Raw genomic sequence first — 25,966 nt, forward strand, 5'->3', positions numbered from 1 at the left:
GATTGATAATTGCATTGCTGACAAAGTACTACTTTTAAAACAATATCACAATATGTTTTTATAAAATTAATGACCCACATTTTCAGTTCTGTTTTTATGTATTACCATTGACTAACCAACACAAGTAGACTTCTCATCCCATTGTAAATTTTTTAGCTTATTTTTCGTGACTAGTTTATGTCCGTCCGCTGATACTGATCGCTAGTGTCGAAGAAATTTTGTTTCTTCTATTTTAGGGTTAATTTAATTACTTGTGCTTTGGTTATATAACTAGGTGACAAGTTGTTGTTTATGATTAGATCATTTTATTTGGTTAAATGAGGTTTTAAATTACTGAAATAACAACAAATTGTAAACAAAACACAACCTCTACAGTGCACAGAACAGAACTAACAATAAAATTGGCTTTAGGTTTTCCATAAGGATGAGAAATCTACTAAGGGGGTATGTTTTATCCATGTTAATACTAATAATATCAGTCGTATTATTCATTACCATCGTTACAGATGAGGCTGATCACTATTAATAATAATAAAGAACACTGGTATATGAAGTATGATTTCAAATAATCAGCATATTGAACATTAGGTAAATGAATTATTGATCGCAAGTTATTAGACTGTAAAATTGCTAAATTTTAAGTCGCACACATCTCTCTACACCTACAGGATAGTACTTTTTTCAATTATACAATTTAAAAATTGGTCTCTGGAAACCATCATTATTTTATTGACCCTTTGTTTTGTTATAATAACACTTTTATTTGCTCAATTAGATAATAAAACTCTGATCCTTTCTCATTCAGGTTTTTTTTAATTGGAATTTTGTCTTGAGGAATTGTTTGTTTTATTCTATGAGGCTCAAGTTCATCTTTTTTTTTAATTTAATGAATAATGTACTGACTGGTAAATATTAGAAACATTTTTTCTTTAATTCTGGTTGTAATTTACAAGCATAAACATTTTGTTTCCATTTAAGAAAAAAAGGATTGTTAATGACACACTTATTTTTTCAATCTATGCATTTATTCCAAAACTAACATACAACAATTTGTACACTTTTGGTTAACATCTAGTCATGACCAACACAACCATAAGGATTAAATAAAAACCCAACATGTCAATAAGAAAAAGTATTAATCCAAAATATAATTACAAATACACAAGAACAATATAAAACACTGCTCGTTGCATATATTATCTATACATATTTACATATTGTGATCTCAAAATAGATTTAAAAACTTTCAAATTTGATCTTTGTGTATACAGATAATCTGAAACTTATTTTAGACAAATTGGTTACAGAGCTTTACATATTAGAACAAAGTTCTGATACTCATTATTAATCTGAAACTGATCTTTGGCCAATTTATTAAATTACATAGCTTTACATTATAGAGCAAAGTCCTGATAATTCTTTGTCTCTAGCAACTGGTGGATATTCCACTAGTTCTGCCTTCTTGAGTCTCTCCTTTTTCGTAACAGGTATCGGTTCCTCGCCTGGAGGTAACGGCTGACAGTTCAGCGAAGTTGGAGTCACTTTGGGATTATCAGAAATAATGTCAGGAATAGTAGGGGTCTCTGTTGGTTCTTCTTCTTTACTTTCATCCTTTTTTTCTTTAGGTGCAGGTTGTATTGCTTTAGAGATGTTGATTTTGATTCTGGGAGGTCCCTGGGAAATTTTCTGTGCAGCTTCCTCAAACTCGACATTTCCATCTATAAGACAGGTAACGGTGGCGTGCGTGGTGTCCACAACAGGTGCAGGTAACGGGATTTCTCCCTTCTCTTTCTTGACGTCAGATTCTTCATACTCTCCCCCTAGTGCATCTGGATCCTTCTTTATGTTCTTCACAACCTCCATGATCTCATCTTTGCTGAGGATGCTGTCGTCTACCTTGTCCACCAACATCAAAAGGTCGTCCTGTGAGTCTTCATTGACCAGAGTCTCTGGTTCCTTCTCCTCTCCTTCTTTAGACTCCTCACCATCTGGAAATTATAAAATAGCTTTTAACGACTGTGGCTTGTAACATTGCAAGATCAATCACCCACCAGGTTAAGGGCATAACCATCAATATTTGGCCGAATACCTTTTAAAACGTTTAAACACATGAGGAGACCTAAACAAACATGTACCTGTGTGAGCTTATTAAAGGGGTATGTAGAATAATAAAATCCAGTTGCGGTCCCAGGGGGAGGGATAGCTCCCCCTTTCCCCCGAAATATCAGGGTGAACCCCCTCGCCTAAATAATAATTTTTAAGGCTCTAAATTGACGCAGGGTGACACTCCCCCCCCCCCAAATTAAATCCTGAGGCTTAGGCTACCACCGATAAAATCCTCAAAGTAAATGTATGAGGAACCACCTACCTTTCCTTCAATCGTAACCATATTTTAAAAGGATTAAACCTCCTGACAATGAGACAACAACACATTGGGAAACAGGCCAGTAAAGCCGGGTTTTCCTAGGCGCGTAGTCGGCCAGCGGAGAGAGGAACGCGGAGAGCGGACTTAGCTTGTCTTAGGTAATTTAATGTTACTGTTTTCCTAGCAGCGGAGCGGAATGCCATGTTAATTTCAATTCCGCTCTCCGTTGTCCGCTCTCCGCTGGCCGACTCCGCGTCTAGGAAAACCCAGCTTTAGCAGAGCGGTTTGCATTAACTTCCAGTTATAAAATCATATACAGATCCAATAAAGACAATTCCTGACTCTCTAACAGTGCCTTTACAAAAAAAGTGTAATTAGTAGTGCAAAAACTATAGTGGACTAGGATTTAATTGCAATCTGTGTAAATATGTTAGTTATCTCTAACTAATAATCTCCAAGGTCTCTCTTTGAGCTTCACAACTAAAGATAACTCAAGTCCTTGACATTAATAGTTAGAAAAAATTTGTAATAAAATTTGTGAAAAATGAGAATGGTATTTAGCAGTAAATTGACAAAAAATACACAAGATTAATCTACAGATTTGTAACTGCTTAACACTCTCTAACATCAATTTAGGTTGATTTCATGTCCACTTCTTAAACTGGTCATATTTTAGAACTACTTTTAAAGAAAGTTACATACCTATTAATTTATTGGTGACAAAAATACTCCACCCCAGTCACAAGACAAGAGGGAGTGTTATAATGTGAATTTAAAAATCGTTAGAAAGATCATCTAAGGGGAAGTAGTTGATTTTCAGTCTGATCCAACATGATTCTAATCTTATTAACTAACAAGAATACATAGCTAAAAAAAGGCAAAGCTTTAAAACAAACCTTGACTCTCATCTTTTGATTCCTTGGGTATCTCCTCCATCTCTGTTGTTGATGATACTTCTTCTGATGGTTCTCCTTCATCTTTTTTCAGTTCTTTGTCTTCGTTTTCAGTTGTGTCTTTTGTTTCTTTTTCTTCTTCATTATCAGAAACTGTCAAATCCTCCACAGGGAATACAGGCTTGATGTATTCAATGTCTGTAACTTCCATTATGTCATCATCATCTTCCTCCTTTGGAGCTTCCTTTTCTTTCTTTTCCTCGGATTCTTCTTCTTTTTTAGGTTCCTCTTCCTTTGGCTCGTCTTCAGTGATGTCAATGTCTTCTACCACTATTGGCTTCTCAGCAGCAGCCTGAGGAACAAAATTCTGTTTGAGTAGTTGAACCACACAGACACTCTCAGACAAATCGAATAATCAACTTTTCTTTTGAAAATACAAAATTTAGGAAAAATACTTATTAGAAGTGTAAACAGAATTCATTTTATTGCCTCATGAATAATTATGTATAGTCATGATACAAATGTTTGGATAAAGAAAGTAATTCCTTGAGTATTTAAGAAGACTATTACAAATTTCAATAAGTAAATAATTTCTTAAGAAAATGTGAGATTAACCATGTCTGTGGTTGACAAAGATTATTTGAAGTTTAAAATAAATCAACAATTGATAGACCAAATCCGAAACTGTTCAATTCCTGATTAAATAAAGATACAAAATGAGCAAAAACAATGGTTTAAAGTGAACTAAACATTAACTAATTAATTATTCAGAAAAGATTAGTTTTGAAGTAAGAAGACAAGAATTTTTTCCCATTCTAAATTTTTAGAATCTGTAAAAGTAGAAAAGAATACTTCCTATTTTTCTAGTGGGATTTGAATAATTTTGACATTTCTTTGAGATGGGAATACTGCAATATTTTTAGATAAAAGACATCTGCAAAGGTTGCAAAGTTGCAAAACTCACAATATACCTATGGATGGGAGAAATCGTGATGAAATGGTGAATTGAGAAGATGGTCAAGATTTTGTCACCATTAATTGTGAAGATTTTAAAATCAGTATAAAAACCTAATACAGTAGCTACTTAGAAGAAGGGGATCAAGAATTTATGGTCCTTTCTCTTTCTAAGGTATTGAAAATCAAAATAATTCCAATCTTCCTAAAATTATACATCTTGGTTATATATCTTGGTTACATCTTGGATTAGTATTAAAAACTTTCTCCTATTCTCTTGGTGTAAATAATTAAACATCAAGGTTTTTATTTGGAAAATTACTAAAATTGCAATAATTTTTTAACCGTAACTCTGTTACAGCATTGGGGGTTGTGCCATTTTGTTTAGAGGTAAAAGGTCTATAACATACTAAATTTTAGTCCAAATTCTTAGAGCCGTTATTGTAAAAATAGGTTTTTTACGTTATTTAACGGAATTTTACAGGAAAATCACCATTTAAAATACGCCCCTTGAGAAATCATAGGACCAGGGTCTGTAGATTTACACACATAAAAAATGAAAACAACTTTTTGAGTTCAGTGGGCCCCAAAACAAATATTTTCACTCAAACTCAAAAAAGTATTAAACAATTCTTTCTACATATACTATGTATATGGACATTTTACCTTCTGGTCCTCCAGACAGATGGGATGCACCAGATTGCCCTCGTGGTCAGCTGCATTGCGGAGATGCCACTCGTCCTTCTCCTCGTTGTAGAAAGACTCAAACTTGTCATGACATATATGACAAGCTGCTTCTTCTGGATAGTCTGCAGCTCTTACACTCACCATGATCCGCTCTGGTTCATCCTCCTCGCCAGCGCCATCTTGCATCTCAAACCATGGTTGGGCTGAAACATACATCATACAGTTAGTATACATACTACTCGATTTAACAAGCTCTAGGTTAAAACCACTATTACCTCTTCCATTCATAAAATATTACAAAATGTGTTTTGGGGAAGTAAATTCTACATCCACATCCTCATTGCAAGCTATGAATAATGCTGTTTATAACAGGAACTTAGTGCACCAATTGGTACTTTCACTTTCCTGTTAAGGGGAACATTCATTATTATCGATGATTTCTTTTCGAGATAGGCTATCGATATTTTTTTTATTCGATATATTGATATTAACAAATTGAATCTTAACAGCTGACAACTATGATAAAATAAATCTTGTTCCGTATCAACAAACAATAAAAAAAAATATATTATATTGAAATGAAACTGTTCTAAGCTAACCTAACTTGCTGTAACGTTTCAAAATTCCTTTTGATAGCCTATTCCCCATGCATTTTCTGTTATCAATTGGAATTGGAAGGTAACTTAGCCTACAGCAAGTTTGGTTAGTTATGTTAGGTTAGTTTCATTTCTTAATCCAATATATATAGGCAAATATCTTTGCCTAAACAAGATTTTAATCCTATTCTCTAATACGAGCTATAACTCAATAACTTGGTTATTGAACCAAGTATAACTTAAACATATTTGCTATGTCTGTTTGTCTGTCTGTATTTTAAATGCGTTTGAAGTTTGAATATATTAAAACAGATGGAATATGGATCGTAAAGGAAAACAAAAATATCGATATAGGCTATCGAAAAGAAGTCATCGATAATGAATGTTCCCCTTAACAGGAAAGTACCCTACCCACCAATTTAATATCACTTCATTTTGGATACTTAGCAATCTCATCTAAATGGGCTACTGCGGCCAACTCTTAATTTAAATACATTGATTGAGCCACTCATAAACTGTCCTACTGTCAAAAACCTAACCTCTCCCTCCATTTTTGATAGTTCGATAATAACATTGAAGATACCACATTTTTAAATAATTTTGCTTGGGTAAAAACTCTTGACGTATTCACCAGCTATTGGTAATTGACAAAGTACACTCAGTCAGCAGTGCCAAGTTTCCTCAAATTTGCAAGAGGTTAAAATCGGAATGGAACGTCTACCTCTATCAGTAGAAAATAATTGTGATTATGTTTACTAAAACTAAACCTTCAGTGGCTTGAAATAAAAGTAAACAAAGATTTTACCAACCTCTCTCTTCTAAATCTTCAATCTCCTCAAACTGTACCCAGTCGCTGACGTCGTAGTAGTATCGACGAGTCTGAGCAGTTCGAGATGAGTCTTTGTCCCTACGATTCTGACGAAAATGCCAGTCCAGGTGCTGGGAGTACTTCATTGTCTGCTCTGGAGGAAAACGGACACCACACGAGTTGCACTGTATGCCCGAGTACAGGTGGGATATCAATGATGTTTGTCTCCTGGAAAAAATCATTTGGTCAAATAAATAACGTCATCCTTAAGTTGAATCATAGATATGTTGAAAATATTTTTTAAAAATATAAGTGAGCCAAAACCTTGTGGTAAACTTACTTTATTAGAAATGACGATGAAGCTTAAAGGTAGGCCTATTTAAATCCAAGTGTCGCTATAGGTAGCTTATTACTGAATAACTGAAGTTGACATTCCGTCTATATGGAATAGCTGTCACCAAATTTTTATTAAAAAAAGAACAATAAAAAGGTTTAAATTACCTGTATCCATCAAGTGATCCTGGTTTGTAGTTGATTGACTACAGCCGTTTCATGTTGTAAAAACACATCTTCAGGTCAAACGTATATACATTGATTTAATCCATGGAATGGTCGTCAAGGTTTAAAGTTCACAAAAATAACACATACACGTACACGAAAACATTAAACATAAGTTGGCCAACACAAAAATACGAAAAACGCGTGATAGGCATCGGACACGTACGGCGCCGCTAGAAGGTAGGTCATGACTGTCGTGTGCCGGAAGTGATAGCCCCCCACTATCAGCTGTTATCTATTGTGGTCTAAGATGCGTATGGCGGCATTGTAAACAATGTTCGACTCGAATGAGAGTTTTTCATTTAAGATGTTATCAGGCTGTTTTTTTGAAGCACGATAAATTTCAAATTCTTCTAATGTGTCCATGTATTTTCCTATTACATTCAAAATAAAGGTTTGGCAATGGGCTCCCCCCTTTCCAGCATCATGTCTGAGATATTTTTGAACCATTTCGAAAATCAGCACCTATGGTCAGATAATAACCGGCATAAAAACAAGTTGTCATTTTACTGCCGATATGTCGATGACACTTTGATCTTGTTTGATGGCAACGAGAGACAGTTAAAACTATTTGGAACATTCTTAAACAGTATCCATCCCAACATAAGCTTCACTCTAGAAACCGAAAACAACAATTCAATAAATTTCTTGGACGTCACTATTACAAAGAACGAAAATAGTTTGCAATTTAAGATATACCGGAAACCGACCACGACTGATCAGACAATACACGCATCTTCACACCATCCATACAGCCACAAGATTGCCGCTTATAATAGTTTTGTCCACCGCCTATTGTCCATTCCCCTCAACAATACTGATTACAAGAATGAGGTTTGCATATTAAAGTACATTGCTGTATCCAACGGTTACAAACCTTCCTTAATTGACAAACTCATTAAAAAACACTCCAACACAACCAGACCGAGTTTGGATGGGGAAAATAATAAAAAATACGTCAGTGCTGAGTATGGCGTTGTTCTTAATAACACCTTAAGAAGCGAAATGACAAAAAGTAACATCGTTGTAGCATTCAAGACGTCAAATAGACTTGACTCGATGCTAAAATCAAGATACCAACGAGAAGGGGCAGACAACAAGTTCAATAAAACCGGAGTCTATAAATTGTCTTGCAATGACTGCCCGAGCTTCTACATAGGCCAGACGTCACGATCATTTACCACCCGATTCAAAGAACACCTGCCTAAAATTTCCTCTAAGTCGGCATTTTCCAACCATTTGATTAACTCCAACCACAACTATACAGATATAAACAATAATCTCAACGTTCTCCATTTATGTAACAAAGGAAAATACATGGACACATTAGAAGAATTTGAAATTTATCGTGCTTCAAAAAAACAGCCTGATAACATCTTAAATGAAAAACTCTCATTCGAGTCGAACATTGTTTACAATGCCGCCATACGCATCTTAGACCACAATAGATAACAGCTGATAGTGGGGGGCTATCACTTCCGGCACACGACAGTCATGACCTACCTTCTAGCGGCGCCGTACGTGTCCGATGCCTATCACGCGTTTTTCGTATTTTTGTGTTGGCCAACTTATGTTTAATGTTTTCGTGTACGTGTATGTGTTATTTTTGTGAACTTTAAACCTTGACGACCATTCCATGGATTAAATCAATGTATATACGTTTGACCTGAAGATGTGTTTTTACAACATGAAACGGCTGTAGTCAATCAACTACAAACCAGGATCACTTGACGGATACAGGTAATTTAAACCTTTTTATTGTTAAAATCAGTGATCCAGAGGCTATACCATAAAAATAAAAAAAGAACATATAAATGTGCGAGCCAGACACAGAATGCGGAGTGTCTTAAATGCTATTTTCTATCTTATTGTTTGCTGAGCAAGTTGATAGGTCATAGCAGTTGCTACAGCTCACAAAAAGTCCATTCATTAGTTTGATTTAACGTTTGTGTATTCAACAGGAATTTAGATCAGCCCAATCTAACGGCTCACATCAACAACGGCGATTTTGATTTAAAAACTGGTGACAATTTTAACATGGGAATAGAATGTCTAGTTGTATCAATAGTCAAAGCTTGTAGGCCATCACTGGGAAGCTGAACTTACGTTTTGAGTGTCTCTGGCTTGCGGAAGTCAACAGGTTTGATGAGAGTGGAGTCTGTAGTGACAGGCTTGTCTTGGACCTTATCTTTGGGAGGCTCCAGAGATGGTACAATGCCAGTGGCCATTAGTTTCTGTAGCAACTCTGTCACATTGATCTCTCCAGTTCCTGACTGGACACCGCTAGCTGTAATAGGAAAAATAGTGTGAACATTATTTTAACTAAGTGGTCTTGACTTCATCAACAAATAATTGTGGAAAAATATTAATTGTTGCCATATTGTTAAGGTTGTGGCTTACATACACAGTTTTTACCTTCATAATATATATGTGATTTATTAGAGCACATAGCCTACAAAAATTGGTAACCAATACTTTAAAAAATAGTGCATAGCCTGTATAAAGATATAAAACTTTTAGTTTTTATAAACTTGTAAGTTACTTTACTCCTAGTCAACGTCATACAGTAGAACTCTTTTGGGTGCGGGGCTGTGTAGTGGTCAAAACATTAGGGATAGAAAAAAAATCAATTGGAATTAAGTCATTGAAAACAATATTAAACTAATTTGAACATTCATGAAAACATGGTAAAACTAGTGACTCATTTTTAAGACTTAAACAGTTAAAAGCAAGCACATCTACTGTATAAAGTCACGAGGGTTTAAACATGTTGAATCGCTACACATTTGTGGGTACTAACGAGGTGCATTGGAGGCGTTGTTGTGTTCCACTGCGGGGTTGCTGCCCTCACTGTCCACACTGTAGCTAGCCAAGGCACGGCCTTGCTCTGTGGCTGGCAACAGAGTTGTCAACATGTCCAAGGAGTTGGCTGGCACTGCTGGGGCCACCACTGTGACAAACACCACAACATTCACATTAAACAAACATATATTGTATGAAGTCACCAATACAGTAAAAATTCTTGCTTGAGACGTTTATCCTTTGTTCCCTAGGTAAGTGACCCAACAAATCCCCTAAGGTCTTCAATTGCTTGCCCAGCATGGTTTGACAAAATGTAACAATTTGTTTCACAAAAATTGATTTGTAACTAAGGGGGGGGGGGGGGCATTTAATCACTAACTACAAAACTTAAATAGCATTGGTGATTGGCTGCTACAATCTTTGCAGTTTACATGACTTTTCTTGATTAGTGAGTTTTTACCAACCTGATCACACCGAAAAAGTTTGCTTGTAATTATTATTGTCAATACTGACCAAATGAATTAAGTGTTGTTATTCCACCTTTAAGTAAAATGTTTACTTCCTGACCTTTATTTTAAAACAGGCCCCATAGGATAGCATGTTAGTTACCTTGAGGAGGAGCAGAGTTGGGAGGCTGGGTGGTGACTAGAGCTGCTGTACTGGCTGAGGCGGGGGTGGGGGGAATGAGAGTTGCTTGCTCTACATCTCTCACATCAGGAGATACTGCAATCAAACACAAGTTTGTCAATATACCTGTGGGAATAAAGTGTAACAACCCCTATGGCGCAGAAGTAATTTCAAACCATGAGCTATGGAGCCTTGCCAGTGAACAAATAAAATGGGGGAAATGGCTAGGTACAAGCAACAGAAATAAACGATGACAAAAGACAGGCTCAAGAGTGAAAATCACAGAAAAAACAGAAGAAAAGAAAGAAAACCTGACATAAGACAATAAAGGAGAAGAGAGATAGAGCTGGAGGGATGAGGGCCCTAGCTGGAAGCAAAGTCCAATGACACTTCCTTATTGAGGCCCATATTTCTTTAAATCTGTCATTAATTGACTTTTGCTTTACTGGCATTAATAAAAATACAAAAATATCACAAATAGTTACAGAATCTAAGACAGTAATCAGGGTGTCTACTACATTCTGGATAAAAAATTCATGGACAATTCCCGTACATTTAAGGACACTTTGCCGTAACCTTTGTCGGTGTCATTAGGCCTACTGAATAATTTTCCTGATTTGTCAAACTGTATTAATCTTGTTATTCACTGTAGTTACCAGAGTAAGTAAAAAAAAAAGTAAATAATAATAGATAAGAGTTAAAAATTTCAAAATAGAAATTTATTGAAAGTAAACAAACATAGGCCTACCTATACTTTAGGTAAAGCTTTTATAGTGTAACAGAGAAACGCAATCATTGTCTCCTGCGATAGCGACAAATATCTCCATCAGTCACGTAAACTTCATAACATAGCTTATCCGATTCCAGGCCGATTAATTTGGCATGATTCGCCTTGGCACAACGTTAGGTTCTCGAAAAAAAATCTTTAATGCATATTGTTACCGTACTCAATTCTTAGTACAAAATCAAGGTATGGTAAGTGGCTATTAATAAGCAATAAGCACAGAGTAAGATTATTGTATTTTCATTTGTAAAGTTAATATCGACACATAGCAATCATTAGTTGTTTATCTTAGGCTCAATTACATTTTCTTAATATATTTTACAGCTCTTTCAAGAATCAAAATACCCAGGCCTAGACCTAATTATTTAGGAGGGCCTATATAAACTGAGTAACAAACAATGAGGTTATAATAGCAGCAAAGTCACTATCCTCATTCTAGTTCATAAGATTTTGATTGCTTAAAGCAAACAACTCAATAAATAAATATATGGGAAACAAAAAACATTGAAACCTGAATAGCCAACAATATAAGACAAAGATACAGAAAATGCAATGACATAATTTGAAACCAAGCAGGCCTACATAGTGATAAAACATTAATGCAAACAACAATGCTTGTGGTTTTGTCAATTGAAAGATAAAATGTCCATAAAAAGGGGTTAACTTACAAAATAAGATTGTAGATTATTTACATGTTTAATATGAAACCATAAACAGTTTTATGGCACTAGGCAATGGCCGCGGCAAATTGAATCTTCAAGCCGAAAGTACAAGTAAGAAGTGAAATTTAACAGCCATTATAAAGCTATTATTTTCACGATAAAATAGGTTTGGGATCTAATAATAATTACCCTAGTAATAAAAAAAGAAGTTGTAAAGGAATAAAAGTGATACAACTTTTATGAGCTAGCTGCTGAGTCAACAGTTCTTGGAAGTACTTGACTTGACACTTGATTGTCGTGATAAAATAGTAATGGGTTTGAGATTGCTAATGGGATTTTTATTGCATAATTACTCTAGTAATAAATGATGAAAATGTAAACAAACATCTGATAAGCCTTATATGTGCTCCTAACCAACTAGCGATCAATAAAATTATGGCCCATTAAAAATTTAAGGATATAGTCTGGCATTTAAGGACAATTCCCGTACATTTCATGGCCAGTAAAAATTTAAGTACAATTCCCGGTTTTCCCGGATTTCCCGGTTGGTAGACACCCTGAAGACAGTAATGTACTTACTCCTGGGCGGTGCTGTGAGTGTGTGTGGGGGAGGTAAGAGCACAGCTTGCTCCAGTGAAGCAGGCAGCTGCGGCGGGGCCACCATGCCTGGTGGGGATGGCAAGCGGCCTCCCTCCATGTTGGCAATGCTGAGGAATCCAGGAGTCACACCTCGTGGCAGCGCCGTCAGACGAAAGAAGTGTTTATTTCCGTTCAGAATTATTGGCTTCGGCAATCCTCCAAAATCACTCTGTGGCAATACAAAAGCTTAGTTTGTAGAAAAAAAGTCTGAAAAGTCTTCCAAAGCATTAAATAATAAAAAATACTATTGATATTTCAGCTAGAGCAACGGAGAAGACGGGAATTAGTTTTTAAATAGTTTATGACAGGAGCATCTCGTTTGGAGATAATAAAACTCTTTTAGGAAAAAATCCAAATCAGATCCCTCAAAATTTGTTGATGTGTTGGGGATTACACAAAGATATTAACTAGGCTAATTAAATTAATTAATATTTTAGAGACTCACCTTGAATGGAACCCCGTTAATGACTGTCTTCTGTAGTGCTTCTACGAAGCGTATGATGTAGCCTACACCTTTCACCTCGAACCTAAGAACAAAATTCATTCTTAGAATGCATTATGGTTTTGACTAGAGTACTTAAGCACCAGTTAAAGACAATAGCACATTTTATATGCACACATGAAAAACATTCTATGTAATCGTAATGATTATGAAACAGTTTTCATTAATAATTTAAAACATTACATACAAGCTATTAAGTACCTATCAACATTTTAAATTTTAATTTTGGACAAGTTAACTGTTTGACTACTAACACACATCTTCAGCTGCAACTTGATTACTAATACAATTGTTAAGCAAATGTAAACAAAATTAACTTTTCTTTCTAGCATTTAAAGTACATGTGAATGTCTTTTGTGTTCAAGCAAATACTGTTTGAATGCCTTTATTTACAAAAATATTACATAACTATAAAAAATAATATGTGTAACTAAGAAAATTAAAACAGCTTTCTTACTTTTGAGGTTTAGCATCTAAGTAGATGGTGAAGAAATACTCAGCGTCAATGATTAGTGTGATCTTGCCCACGACTAGGTCGCGGCGAGGTGCCCCAGGCTTGACAGGGGGTGGGGGACCTTCCAGCTGTATCATGTGGGGCTGCCCTGCTATGTTGCATGCCACGGGGGGGCCGCCAAAGAACACCTCAAACCACTGGTTGTCTATGAACAGCTCTCTCGTGGGTGCTCCAAACCGTAACCTAAAAATATATCAATTTTCAGGGATACTGTATTTGTCAAATATAGGTAATTTATGCTATAAGTGACTGGTGGTGTTAATGTGTCACAGTAAGGCATAATAAAATATTTACCCATTAAAATAAGACACACAGTCAGCTGACAAAAGACTTTGTTGACTCACATCACAATTTACACAGGTGAAATTAGTTAACATCACTTTTCCACCTGCATCTAACTTCACTTAAAACGCTTAATCTTCCTCCTACAAACAAATTTACACTGAAGAAAATTTCCTTGTAAGGAATTTACATGTTTACAAAGTGTTACAAAAATTCAGGATAGGTCTAAATTATAATTCATAGATTTTGGGGACATTGGGACCTAGATGATTTATCACTGAGTTTTCTAAGAGGTAGGGCGTCCCTGGAAGCTGTAGACACTCTGTATTACCTAACCACACACTTAACCTAACCAATGTGGAAACAGGCTTCATATGTTATGAGAAGTCAACATAGTACGGTGTGTTTACCTGTGAGGCTGACCATCAATGATCACCTCCACTGGAGGACTGTTGAAGTGTACGATAACACTGTCTCGCTCGTCAATGATCACCCGTCGGGAGCCAGGCTGGAAGCTGATCTCCCTGGGATCATCCCAAGACATCAAAGCCACGGCTGTGATGCCGTAGAAGCGGATGTCTCTAGGGACTCCGTCAATGTTGATAGACCTCGTCGGGTCCTCCTCGATAGCTTTGAGCACAGCTTGGTCAGTAGGTGGAACCTCGCAAGGGTTGAGGGGCAGCAGAGGGAATCTACCCATGGGTGGTGGACCGAACCGGTTAAACCTGTTAAAAAAAATAAATATGTTGTACAACCAGCAATGAAACATCACAATATATTTAAGAACACAATCGGCATAATTTGAGTTACAATTGTTTTTTTACAAGCAGTTTCAGATTATTGTTGTATGTAAAATTTCAATAAACAAGTAAAAAAAATCGATTACGTGATATTTAGAAAAATACTTGATTATTACTGAATAACTTAAGTGGATTCATGAGTGAAATCAATCGTTGTAATGAATTTGAAATCTCAATATTAAGTACCTTGGTCCAGGTCCAGGTTGATGCCATCCAGGAGGCATGAATCTTTCTTGTGGTGGCCTCAGTCCCATCACTGGTGGTGCTGTAACATATTTGCCACACAAGGTATAGTGTGTAACACTTAGCTTAAAATATTCCCTACTAGCTGACAAACTCCATTGTATCTGTAGTCTAAAGACAGTTGGTGGTAAATAAATTACAGGTTGCATATCAGCTGTCAAACGCTCTATTTCTCGGAAATGAGGAGGGTCGGTGGGGCAGTAAATGAAGTAATATAAAATTAAGATTTCATGTAAGGTTAACAATACATTAAGTTGTAAGTATTTCACAATGGCATTAAACTTCTTTATCAAATAGTAAGGGTTTTCTAACAAATGGACACATAAACACATCCAACCTAAGCTTACCTCTGATAGTTGGGGGCATTCCTGGCAACCAAGGACCAGGTGCAGGGCCGGGACCAGGCATTCTCTGCGGGTCCCAGTGTGGTGGTCGCACTGGAGTAGCCTGAGGCAGCCCATCAAGGGGCGGGGCTTGCATGTACGGGGGCAGCGGAGGCACACGGGGCACTTCTGTCTCCTCTCCCACCTTGACATCCTCAGGGGGCGGCACCCATGCTTCCTGGCCATACCTACTAACAATCATACCAAGTTATGCCTTACGCATTCAGCAATGTATGAACAAAATTTGTACTAGTAATAAACATAAAACCTGTTTAAACTTTGCACAGTCAATCAATCATTTCTTTCAAAGACATTTTTGGATAGAGTGCTTACTTGAATAGAGAGTCCATTCTGGCACAAGAAACACAAAAGCTTTACACAATATACAAACAAATCCAACTACACAACCATCTGATAACATATTTCTTTCAAACTAAAAACTAAGAAATTTTCAAACGTCTGTGTTTAGTGAATGTTTTTGGGTTTCTTGAGTCAGTACAGTCTCTTTTCCATCCAGGCAAACATGCTAAAAACCATAAATGCTTAAATACTAGGCTATTAACATTATAATCATAAATAATATATTTAAATTTTTTTATTAAATTTATGTTTTTAGTTGTTCACAACACAGTTTTTATCTTTTACTGCACAAAAATATTTAAGAGTAAACGAAAATGCCCATACCAATACCTAAGCGAGTTTTGACACAGTGTTAAAGTGTGAAAAGTATTAAACTACTAAACATCAGCTTAGAAGGTCATACTTGGATTCTCTGTATCGTAAGTCTCTCTCCTCCTCCAGCCGTTTAGCTTTCTTCTCTCTCCTACTTGCCCTGGCCTCAGTCCTGTGTCGTCGATATTTCTCTTTCTCAGATTCATCAGATCTTCTAGTGTATGGGAGTGGCTCTCTTCTAAAAATAACAATCACAAATGTTAGCAAACTATCAAACGCATAGAACACATCTTACAACATTATCATTTTAGTCATGTATCTAGTTTTATTGAATATTACTTATTACTAAAATAAAAAAAAAAACAAATTTAAGACAATTACCTTGTCCTCTGGCTTGATTTGTCGTCAACAGGTTTCTCCTCGGTGTCAAAGAGAGATTTTATCCTGATGTCTAAGTCTGCAGGAGGTATTCTAATGTCAACATCCATCAAGTTCCCGGCCACTTTGCTATCAGACTCATCTTCTGTCTTGGACTTCTTCAAGCTTGACTCATTAAAGTCTTCACCACCTGGAGCAAAACATTGTTCTACATAATGTTAGAAATAACTTAATTTAATACAATATAGAACCATTTTTTAATCAATTGGAAACTGTCTAGGATGGAAGATGTGTGACAAAGTGATGCTAAACACTAACTATTTGATAGGTAGCCAGCAGAAAAAAAACTGCCCCTGTAACCTACAGTTGTCGCAGCTAGTCTGGGCGCGCGGACCCTTGTGTACTAACCGTCCTCCACGCCAAAGCCATGAATACAGCAGTGAGGCGCTGAACAACCCCAGAGAGCCATGTGGGCCAGATGTTTTTAGAAATGAGCAATAAACACTCCCCTCCACACCCCGCACCCTAGCGCGCCCAGACTATCTGCGACTAATGTAACAGTGGCTAGGTACAAGCTAGGTAAGAGTGGCTAATGTAAAGCAAAATTATTTTATTTGTGGATTGGATACTTTTATTATAATAATTGTGAAATAGCGTAAGCCAGGACTAGACATATTAGCAAGAACAACTTAAAAACGATTTTATTGAATGTTAAATCTTGATAATAATACTTGGATGAGCATATATGAAACAATCAAGTTGTTGTTTAATGTAGAAGTTAAAAAATCTATTTGGGCCATGGTATTTATTGATTATTTTTTACCTGAATATGATTCTGGAGGAGATGGGGCATCTTCTACTCCAGACAAGGAGCCTGCTGAAACAATAACAACTGTTTTAAGTTGGTTAGAACCAGTTAATTAGAAACAGTTTAACTTTAATGTCATAAAAAATTCTGATCTTAATACATTGACTTTTGGGATGGTAATCGTTTGCAACAGTACTTCTTGTTCTTACTAATTTTTTATAGTAAAATTATATTTATCTAATAATCTTCATACTAAAGCTTTTGTGGCTGGTGCCAGAAAACATCAATGTCTTCCAATCAGTAACTGAAAATTTATGATTACAGCTACGAAAGAATTCATCACTAAAAATGTGTAAATACAAGTACTAAGGTTTTTTTTTAGTTTACCTAAAAAAATTGGTTTCAGGGGCTAATAGATGTACTGTACAAATAAAAAGATCTAAAAAGATAATGCTGGTATTTTGTCCTAATATAGGACAAACTTCTTCATAGAGGAGATTGAATAACAGATAAAATTCTTGAATTCAACCGACATTTTCCACTCTTTAAGAAGGCCTATGTTATATCAATGTGATGTTTTACTGTTTTACTTCACTTTCCTATCAAATGTTAGTACAAGTACTGTAGCAGTATATGAGATTGATAGATAGTAGTAGTAGTAGTAGTAGTGTGAACGTACCACTAATGTCATCATCACTGACAGGCTCCAGTTGCTCAGCCTGAGCCTCCTCATCTCTCCTCTGGGCCTCCTCCAGCTGTTGCTTCTCTCTCATGGCAAACACCTGCAGCAGACAACACCAAGTAAATACATTGTGAAGAGTACAAACTACATAATATTGTTAACTTGTTCAGCTGCAAAGCCTAGGAAGGAGACGTAGGAATTGGCTAACTCAGGAACTCGCTAACTCGGTCGTGTGTCGGAACTGGCTAACTCCGGAACTGGCTAACCGTCTCAGTCAGGAATTGGCTAACTCCGGAACCCGCTAACTCGATTTTGTCTCGCGGCGGAATTCGCTAACTCTGGAAGTCGCTAACCCGGCCGCGCCCACTGCACGGAGCGTTGCCAACCTTGTACGACAAAATAATCGTACACTGCCGTATTTCAAAATGTCAGTGTCAATAAAGATACAGTAAATGTTATTGTTTTTTGTTATAAATTCCACTTTTAACAGATAACTAGCCCAAAGTAATTCAAAAGACAATTAAAAAATCATGAAAAAGTGTTTTTTTTATTAAACTGTACAATGGCCAGTTAAATGTTTATGATTTCGATCTTAAATATAAATGCCATCAGTATAAAAGAAAATAATAGGATATGAAAAATATTGAAATTTCAGTTTAATTGGTACTAAATAATTAAACCTCTACGAAACTAAGCTAAAATACACGCAAGTTCTTAAACACGGAAACAGATGTATGTTACATGTTATAAAACCGTTTTTAGATTGTACACCTAAGCCTTCTTTCACACCAGCGCGGTGCGGCACCGTCCCGCACCGTCGATGCGGGGTGACCCGCAAGGCCCTTTCACACTAGCTGCCCGGATCCGGGCGTTTCCAGCCTGAAACTTTGTGCTTTTGGATGTATTTTGTTCAAATAAATAAAAGAAAGATGGTTATGGTACTTGTATCCGAAAATAAAAATACAAATAACTTGCCCCCTTGCCAAATAACTTGCGAAAATCTTTCATTAAATTGTTATTTTATTACGGCAAAAGAATGTTTACTATGCGAAAGTTATGTTTATATCTGTTTTGGATTTTTTCCGACGTAAACAAACAAATAATTGTTATTCTTTTATCGACTGTTTTAACTGTCAACAACTAAAGTAAACACTAACTTTAAATTGAAGGCATAACCTATAACATTCTACTGTATGAGCTTTGTAATGAAGACAATAATTATTCTTTGTAGTGCAGCGAAAAGTAACGTTAAAAACACAAGTGAAAGTGGGTCTATAATTATTCTCAACCATTTAAAAAGTGCTCGATGAATCTCGCATTGTCACAAATAATGTAATGACTCACTTTCTACTCTTTTTATGAAATATACTATAACATCTGGGACCATATTTTGATTTCATGGCACTATAGGAGATAAAGTAATTCTGTAGTTCAAATTTCGATATATGGATTTTTATGCACATATTTGTAGGCGGTTTTAGCTTAAACAACCACTTCATTTCCTTCCATATAGAAGAAAATGTAAGTGCTTCTTAAACCAAATGTTTTTATATTAAATAAATCAGGTATGTTTAATCAAATCGTTTGTAAAAATTTTAACATGCAAATGTATGATGGTTTGCTGCAGTGGGGGTCTTGTCCTACACACTGGCCTTCAAACTAAACCAAAATATAAAGCTTGACCAAACTAATCAGCACTATATAAGTTTCAACCTCCATACCAAAAACAACAAACTTCCCTATTAATTAACAAGAGAACTACAAAATCAACCACACTCAACCACTGATAGGCATAGACTGTCAAAACTACTGCTATGTGCGGGCGAAACCAGCCCGTCCCGCGTAAGTGTGAAAGCGTACATAAGAACCCATGATCTAAAAACTATTCGTGCGGTTTCGTCCCGCATTGGAAGTTTAGGTTCGTGCGGGTGATTTTTCAACCCGGACAGAGGTTTAGGTCTGTCCGGGTCAACCCGCACTGGTGTGAAAGCTCCTATATGATTCAATAGTCTAAACACCTTCGTCCGGTGCGGGACGGTCCCGCACCGTGCTGGTGTGAAAGAAGGCTAAGCACCACTAGTAAAAAATAGGAGAAGATAATATAATATTCATATAATAAAACGTGACACGGTAATTTTAATTCACAATTTTTAATAAACTAATTGACGGATTTTCCTGATTTGAGTGTTGGGTTTCCTTTATATTGCTTTCACAAACGATATAAACTATACCAAGCCATTGCTCGGTTCACCGTTCCCCAGTACTGAGCTACACAATAGACAATAGCTTTGTTTTTGGATAAGATAGAATCAGCCTGGAAAAAAACTCCAGACTTTTAAAAAGTAAGCCTACTGAAAGACATAAAATTAATATTAATTCAACAAAATTAAGAGGATGACCCGGGTTCTACACTAATAGCCTACGATAAAAGAAATTTACAAGTTGTATTTATGCATAGACTAACTTTTAATGCAATCCATGAATACATTAGGCCTACCACTTTATAATGTATTGATAAATATTTATTTAAATTCAATAGCTCTATTTAAAAATACATAACCACTACAATGTAATTCTGTAATGACGTTTAACGTGTAAATTTTATTATGATTTATGATTTAAGGTTACTACAAGCCCAGTATATAAAATACGAACTCAAAAATTTTATTTGCAGAAGTTCACAAAATTGTATTTATTCGAATAAAAGAAACAAATGGCGGACTACGAAAATAGATATTTCATAACATGTAATAGATCCAAATTAAATGTGCATTTTTATCTTTTTCATACCAATAAGCTACTATTTAAGTAAGAAACCCACATATAAAACATACTCCCTTATATTTAGGGATGGACGGGATTGAATTTTTGGTTCGGGACGGGACGGGACGGGATTTTTATTTCCTTCCCAATTTTCGGGACGGGACGGGACGGGATTTTTTTGTGTAAGACGATCAAAACTTTGGTTTACTTTAAAATGTAAGTAAAATGTTTGGAAAAGGCAACAATGACAAACAAAAGCAGTGTTCAGTCTTTATTGATCAGTCTTTCTTAACTGTACTAAATGCAATCAAACAAAGGGTAAAAACATCTAGGCAACAAACACAACCAAAAAACTCTAAGCAAACTAAAATGATATAATACCTACCTAAAAATACAAGTTCACCAAATATAAAAAGAAAAAGTACACATTTTATGCTTTTGAACTATGGTGCATCAGTCTTAATTTTATGTGACATTAGGGCCTAAAAGTATCATTTATTTTTAAAAGCCCTGGACTTTACATAAATTACTGTAATGTTTCATCAAAAATATAGCTTAGATACCAAACTTATTATTTTATATGAAATGGTGACAAAAGAGGGAAACATAATTTAAAATAGTAGTGGCAAATTTAACATCAGATTAATAACAATAACAGTAGGCCTATATTGTAACACATTATAATTTCAAAGTGCCTAATTTGATTTATATACCACATTTTTTGCAAACTATCACAAGCTATGATTAAAAATTTACCCTGAAAGAATATGCCATGTAGTCAAAATAGCCTACTTATCCTAAATAAACTCAAAGCATCAAAACAAAAGATAAATACTAACAACGAAATGGTAAAAAATCAATAGCAATAATAATATATCTTAAAATATTATGAGATCAAACCATCTTATTTGATTTGCTTTATATCAAATCAAATTCATTGCAAACTATCACAATCTGTGATTAAAAATTACCACTTGAAGAATATGTCATGTTGTCAAAATACTTAGCCTAAATATTAAGATATTATGAGATCAAACCATCTTATTTGGCTTGCATTATATCACATTTATTGCAATTATCACACGCTGGGTAACACTAAAGAATATGTAATGTTGTCAAAATACTTAGCCTACTTATCCTAAATAAACTCAAAGCATCAAAACTAAAAAATAAACACCAACAAAGAAATAGTAAACAAATCATTAACAATATATCTTCTTAAGATATTATGAGATCAAACCATCTTATTTGATTTGCCTTTTATTTATCACATTTAGTGCAAATTACCACAAACTCTACAACTGAAAAGAAATCTAACACTAAAATATGTACTCAAATAGTCATCTTAAGCTAAGAAAACTCAAAGCATCAAAACAAAAATAAACATTAACCAAGAGATGATTGCAAACATAAAAATTAATAACAATGTATTAACATCGAACAACCTAATTTTATTTGCATTTTATCACATTTATTGCAAGCAAACGCATCATTTAAGCTCCATCACAAGCTCTGACTAAAAATCACACTGAAAGAATATGTTGCTAAAATATCTATCCTAAATAAACTCAAAAACCAAAACTAAAGAACATAAATGATATTTAATATTTTATAAGCATTAATATAACAGCTACATTGACATTCACAATAGTTTGACTGTAGGCCTACTAGTTTTCATAGAGATTGAGGGACACATTTGTCATTTACATAGTAGGCCTATTAAATTTGGTAGGTGCTGTCAGTCAAGATATCAAAATAAGACTGTTAAAGAGGTAAGCCTGTTGGTCAAATGTATGACTTATTTCAACTTATCATACAATAGTTTCGCGTTTTGATGTAGAAACACCAACTCCTCTACATGTTCATTCGAAAGTCTTTGCCTTAATGGTGAAACAACGTTACCCGCACTTGAGAATGTCCTTTCGCTTGCTACTTCTGTCGCCGGTATTCCTAAGTAGTGACGAACGATGGACTTCAAAAGGGGAAACCGTCCTTCGTTTTCCCTCCACCATGCACAGGGATCCTCCGATGGTGGAATGGTTTGTTCAGCAAAGTAGATTTTAAACTCATTGTCCACCTGGATTTCAAGCTGGGTGCTTTCCTGTGGTTCTGAAGCCTTCTGTGCTGCAGCTTTTTTGAAGATCGACCACAACGATTTTGATTTGTCTTCTTCATCTTGGGCTAGAAAGACAAGATTTTGATAAAAAACAAAATAAATCACACTGTTTAAAAAAATATGCAATATGTGTTTTATTATTATGCCTTACCCTTTGAATTGGAGTACCTTCACAATATTATGTTTCAATTTATATCACAGTTGTTTTTTTTATGTAGCGTACATCCTAATCACATTTCCTTTGCTCTTTCCACCTATGAAAATTTGGCTATCTACCTAATTATTGTAGCCCAGGCCCATAGCCATTTCCCAGAGCATATCCAGAAATATCTCACTGTAAAAGGTAGGTGAGCTTAGTTTAAATATTCCAATAGGCCTACTTTAGCCAAAAAAAACACACCTACAGTATTTTGAAAGAGAGTTGGGATGTTCCCTTAAAAAATAGTCACAATTTTTTTATAGACCCATATTAAAATATGGCCTTAATTAGCCTACAGGCTAATGACTGATTTGTTAAGCTCAAACATTTTTTCAATAATTTCAAAATACCTTAGTTCTAAAATAAAAAGTTTTTTTTATGGGTGGATTTTATAGACTATTATTGGAGAGATCCTACTAACCTTTTGACTGATTTGTTTCTGAAGGCGATTGTCCTATGGCTGTCATGATTCTTTGCTTTAGTGAGCCCAATGAAATAGCTCTTTCAAAAGGCTCCAGTGCCACATCCTTAAATCGTGGATCAGTCAGCATTGCTGTCACATATGGATCAACTTTCAATGAGTTAGGAAATCGAGATCTTAAGCTCTTGAGCAATTGGCGTGAAAACATTTTCCCAACCCCTTCTTTGTCATTAATGATTGCACTAAGTTTTTCCTGGATGCAATATAAAATTGGTATAACTAATGAAGCAGTCGGCATTATGGAAGAGCACATCTCGACTGTTGCTTCATAAAGTGGCTCGAGAATTTTGACATAGGCTTCTGCTAGACGCCACTCTGAAACCGTCAAATTATCAATTTTTCCAAATGACACTAGATCCCTTGAAACTGGTTCCTTGTTCTTGATAAGTCGATTGAGCATTAAATACTCCGAATTCCATCGGGTTTCAACATCTTGGATAAGATTCAACACCTCCTTGCCCATCTCTTCCTGTATTTGGTGTAGCCGTTCAGAAGCTGTAGAACTATGCTTATAGTGGCCTACTATTTTCCTGGCTTTTGCTACTAGGTCGGCCATGCCTTGGGTTTCTTTTTTCGCATCCCCTATTGCCAATTGTAAAGAATGGGCAAAACAGCTCAAGGGTGTTAGCTCTTTACACTGGCTTACTGCCAACTTCATGTTTTTGGCGTTATCTGTAATCACATACATTGGAATGCCTAGGTTTGCCAAATCCCAATATTTCAGGCTCTCTCGAACTTTCTGAGCTATATGTTCGCCCTTATGTTCACCAATAAATGAATAGCACCCCAAACAATAATTTTGGATATGGAAGTCTTTGTCCATGAAATGGGTTGTAACTGCTAAATAGGCATTGTTTGACAAGGAAGTCCACATGTCCAAGGTAAGAGATATTGATGTCAAGACTGATTTTTGTTGCTGTATTGAAGAGCTGATCACAGTTTTGACATCTCTGTACAGATCAGGGATCACTCTACGACTAAATGTTTTGGAGGAAGGGACATTATATAAGGGTTGTGCTATGCCGAGAACTTTTCTAAAACCCTGTTCCTCAACAAGGCTGTAGGGGTGTAGACTGGAAGCCATCCATTTTCCAATTTCTTTGGTTAGTACAATGGCCTTAGGATTGGTTCTGTCCCATTTATTGAGGTCGGTTAGCTTTGACTGTTTAGTCTGATCAGGGGTTTTTCTTACTAGGCCTGCAGATGACCCTGGAAGGGGTTTCAGTCGTGTTTTAGATTTTTTCGCCTCATATTCACTTTGAGTCTTTTTGAACAGCAAGAATTTTGAAAAGTGTTTATTCTCTAGATGCCTCCTCATTCCAGTGGTATTCCCAAAGTTTGTTTTTATTACCTGATTGCAATATATACATTTGGCAACCTCACCTGCAGGAGCTGATGATGACGATGATTGTGCAACACTAATGGTCCTGAAATGGTCCCAAATGGGAGCCTTTTTGGTGGCTGATGTTTCAACCCTAGTTGTTTCTTCCTCAGTTTCATTCATTACTATTCTATAACTTGTGAAACAATATCAAATGAATCCGACGTTGTTCAATAAAAACACCGCTAGTGAATCTTCCACAAAACGTGACTATAAACATCAAATTAGTTAGGCCTATTCCTATTTAGCAAATAACCATCTTCAACTAGGCTATACTAAAAAATAAATGTATTAGTTATCACAGTAATAGGATCTTAAACGAAACAATTCAGCCTTAAACACTTCAAAAGATAATCACATCAGTCGGCAGTCTCCTTAGTATCAACAACAAATAACTAACCTCAATTTTAAGCAATTCATGCATAGAGAATAGATACGTACATAGAATCATTGACTATATAACACCATTATAACACTAATGGAATCTTTTTGCCGTGGAAAGTGAGTAGGCCTACATGAGCATTGAGTATGCTTATCAAAGTTATTAACAAGTACAAAAATATCTACAAATGAGAATTGTGTCTTTAATGCTTGTTTGAGCTCCCTAATAATAACAATATAAATGTTTTTGTTTTTAGACAGACAACCCAGTAAAATAACGTGTCCTGTTTTCTCTGGTCATAATATATATACATATATATGTATTATATATCTAAGACAACGGAAAAGTAATCCTGTAAAGTAAACTAAAACTGTTTGTAAAAAAATAATTTGCAGACGTCATTCATACTATGTTCAGAGAAAAATAATAGTTTTAATTTTCACATAAATTACATAACACTATGTTAATTTTTAAGAATTAATTGGCAACAGACTTTAAATCAAAGATATTTAGTTTAAAGTAATTGTGACTCCAGTCATTTTTACTACAGTGTAAAAGAGTGTTATTTCATCCAAATATACATACAATATGTTATCCACTCTCCTTTTATTCATTGTTGTACAGTTGGTAACTAACTAACCTTACCTTGTCGTCTTCATGATCAAAGCAGACTCAACTGTCGTCGTCAGTCTCTCAATGCCGTCTCGTCGTCTACTGTCTGTTGTTATTCAATCAGTTGCAATCTTGATACTTTCAATGCATTAAAACTTGGATATGTAAACAGTATTGGGATAAAATGGGAAAATAAATAGTCAACAATAGTTCTCAATAGTTTAATAGAATCTTCAGAATGTTGATTTAACCGTGGCGTGATTAAATTGCGCATAGTTGAAAAAATAAACTGACAGAACAAATCCCGTCCCGAGAAAATCCCGAATTGAAAGTAATCCCGTCCCGATGATCGGGAATTAAATATTCCCGAAAATTTCCCGAAATTTCGGGACC

The 25,966-nt window shown here is 35.5% G+C and overlaps 1 protein-coding gene across 5 annotated transcripts in view; it reads right to left on the bottom strand.

Annotated features, from left to right (window-relative positions):
• Nucleotides 1-1,013: 1,013 nt before the first annotated feature.
• The window catches only part of LOC128986927 (uncharacterized), an 82,854-nt gene continuing 57,901 nt past the window's right edge, over nt 1,014-25,966 (bottom strand). For 3 of the 5 annotated variants that reach the window (XM_054407543.1, XM_054407542.1, XM_054407539.1), the window contains 17 exons: nt 17,637-17,739; nt 16,973-17,026; nt 16,153-16,339; nt 15,863-16,009; nt 15,064-15,290; nt 14,660-14,738; nt 14,084-14,398; nt 13,335-13,574; nt 12,821-12,902; nt 12,316-12,544; nt 10,273-10,386; nt 9,662-9,811; nt 8,968-9,148; nt 6,305-6,531; nt 4,879-5,102; nt 3,262-3,610; nt 1,014-1,988 (listed from right to left, as the gene is read on the bottom strand). In XM_054407543.1, the coding sequence (XP_054263518.1) occupies nt 1,390-1,988; nt 3,262-3,610; nt 4,879-5,102; nt 6,305-6,531; nt 8,968-9,148; nt 9,662-9,811; nt 10,273-10,386; nt 12,316-12,544; nt 12,821-12,902; nt 13,335-13,574; nt 14,084-14,398; nt 14,660-14,738; nt 15,064-15,290; nt 15,863-16,009; nt 16,153-16,339; nt 16,973-17,026; nt 17,637-17,739 (3,507 nt within the window). In that variant the 3' untranslated portion in view covers nt 1,014-1,389. The remainder of the gene's footprint in view (nt 1,989-3,261; nt 3,611-4,878; nt 5,103-6,304; nt 6,532-8,967; nt 9,149-9,661; nt 9,812-10,272; nt 10,387-12,315; nt 12,545-12,820; nt 12,903-13,334; nt 13,575-14,083; nt 14,399-14,659; nt 14,739-15,063; nt 15,291-15,862; nt 16,010-16,152; nt 16,340-16,972; nt 17,027-17,636; nt 17,740-25,966) is intronic. The other 2 variants (XM_054407540.1, XM_054407541.1) reach the window with 2 other exon arrangements.

Source organism: Macrosteles quadrilineatus, unplaced genomic scaffold (genome assembly GCF_028750875.1).
Source record: "Macrosteles quadrilineatus isolate MER2022 unplaced genomic scaffold, UCM_ALF_1.0 Scaffold_2__2_contigs__length_208266976, whole genome shotgun sequence".
NCBI classification, from domain to species: Eukaryota; Metazoa; Arthropoda; class Insecta; order Hemiptera; family Cicadellidae; genus Macrosteles; species Macrosteles quadrilineatus.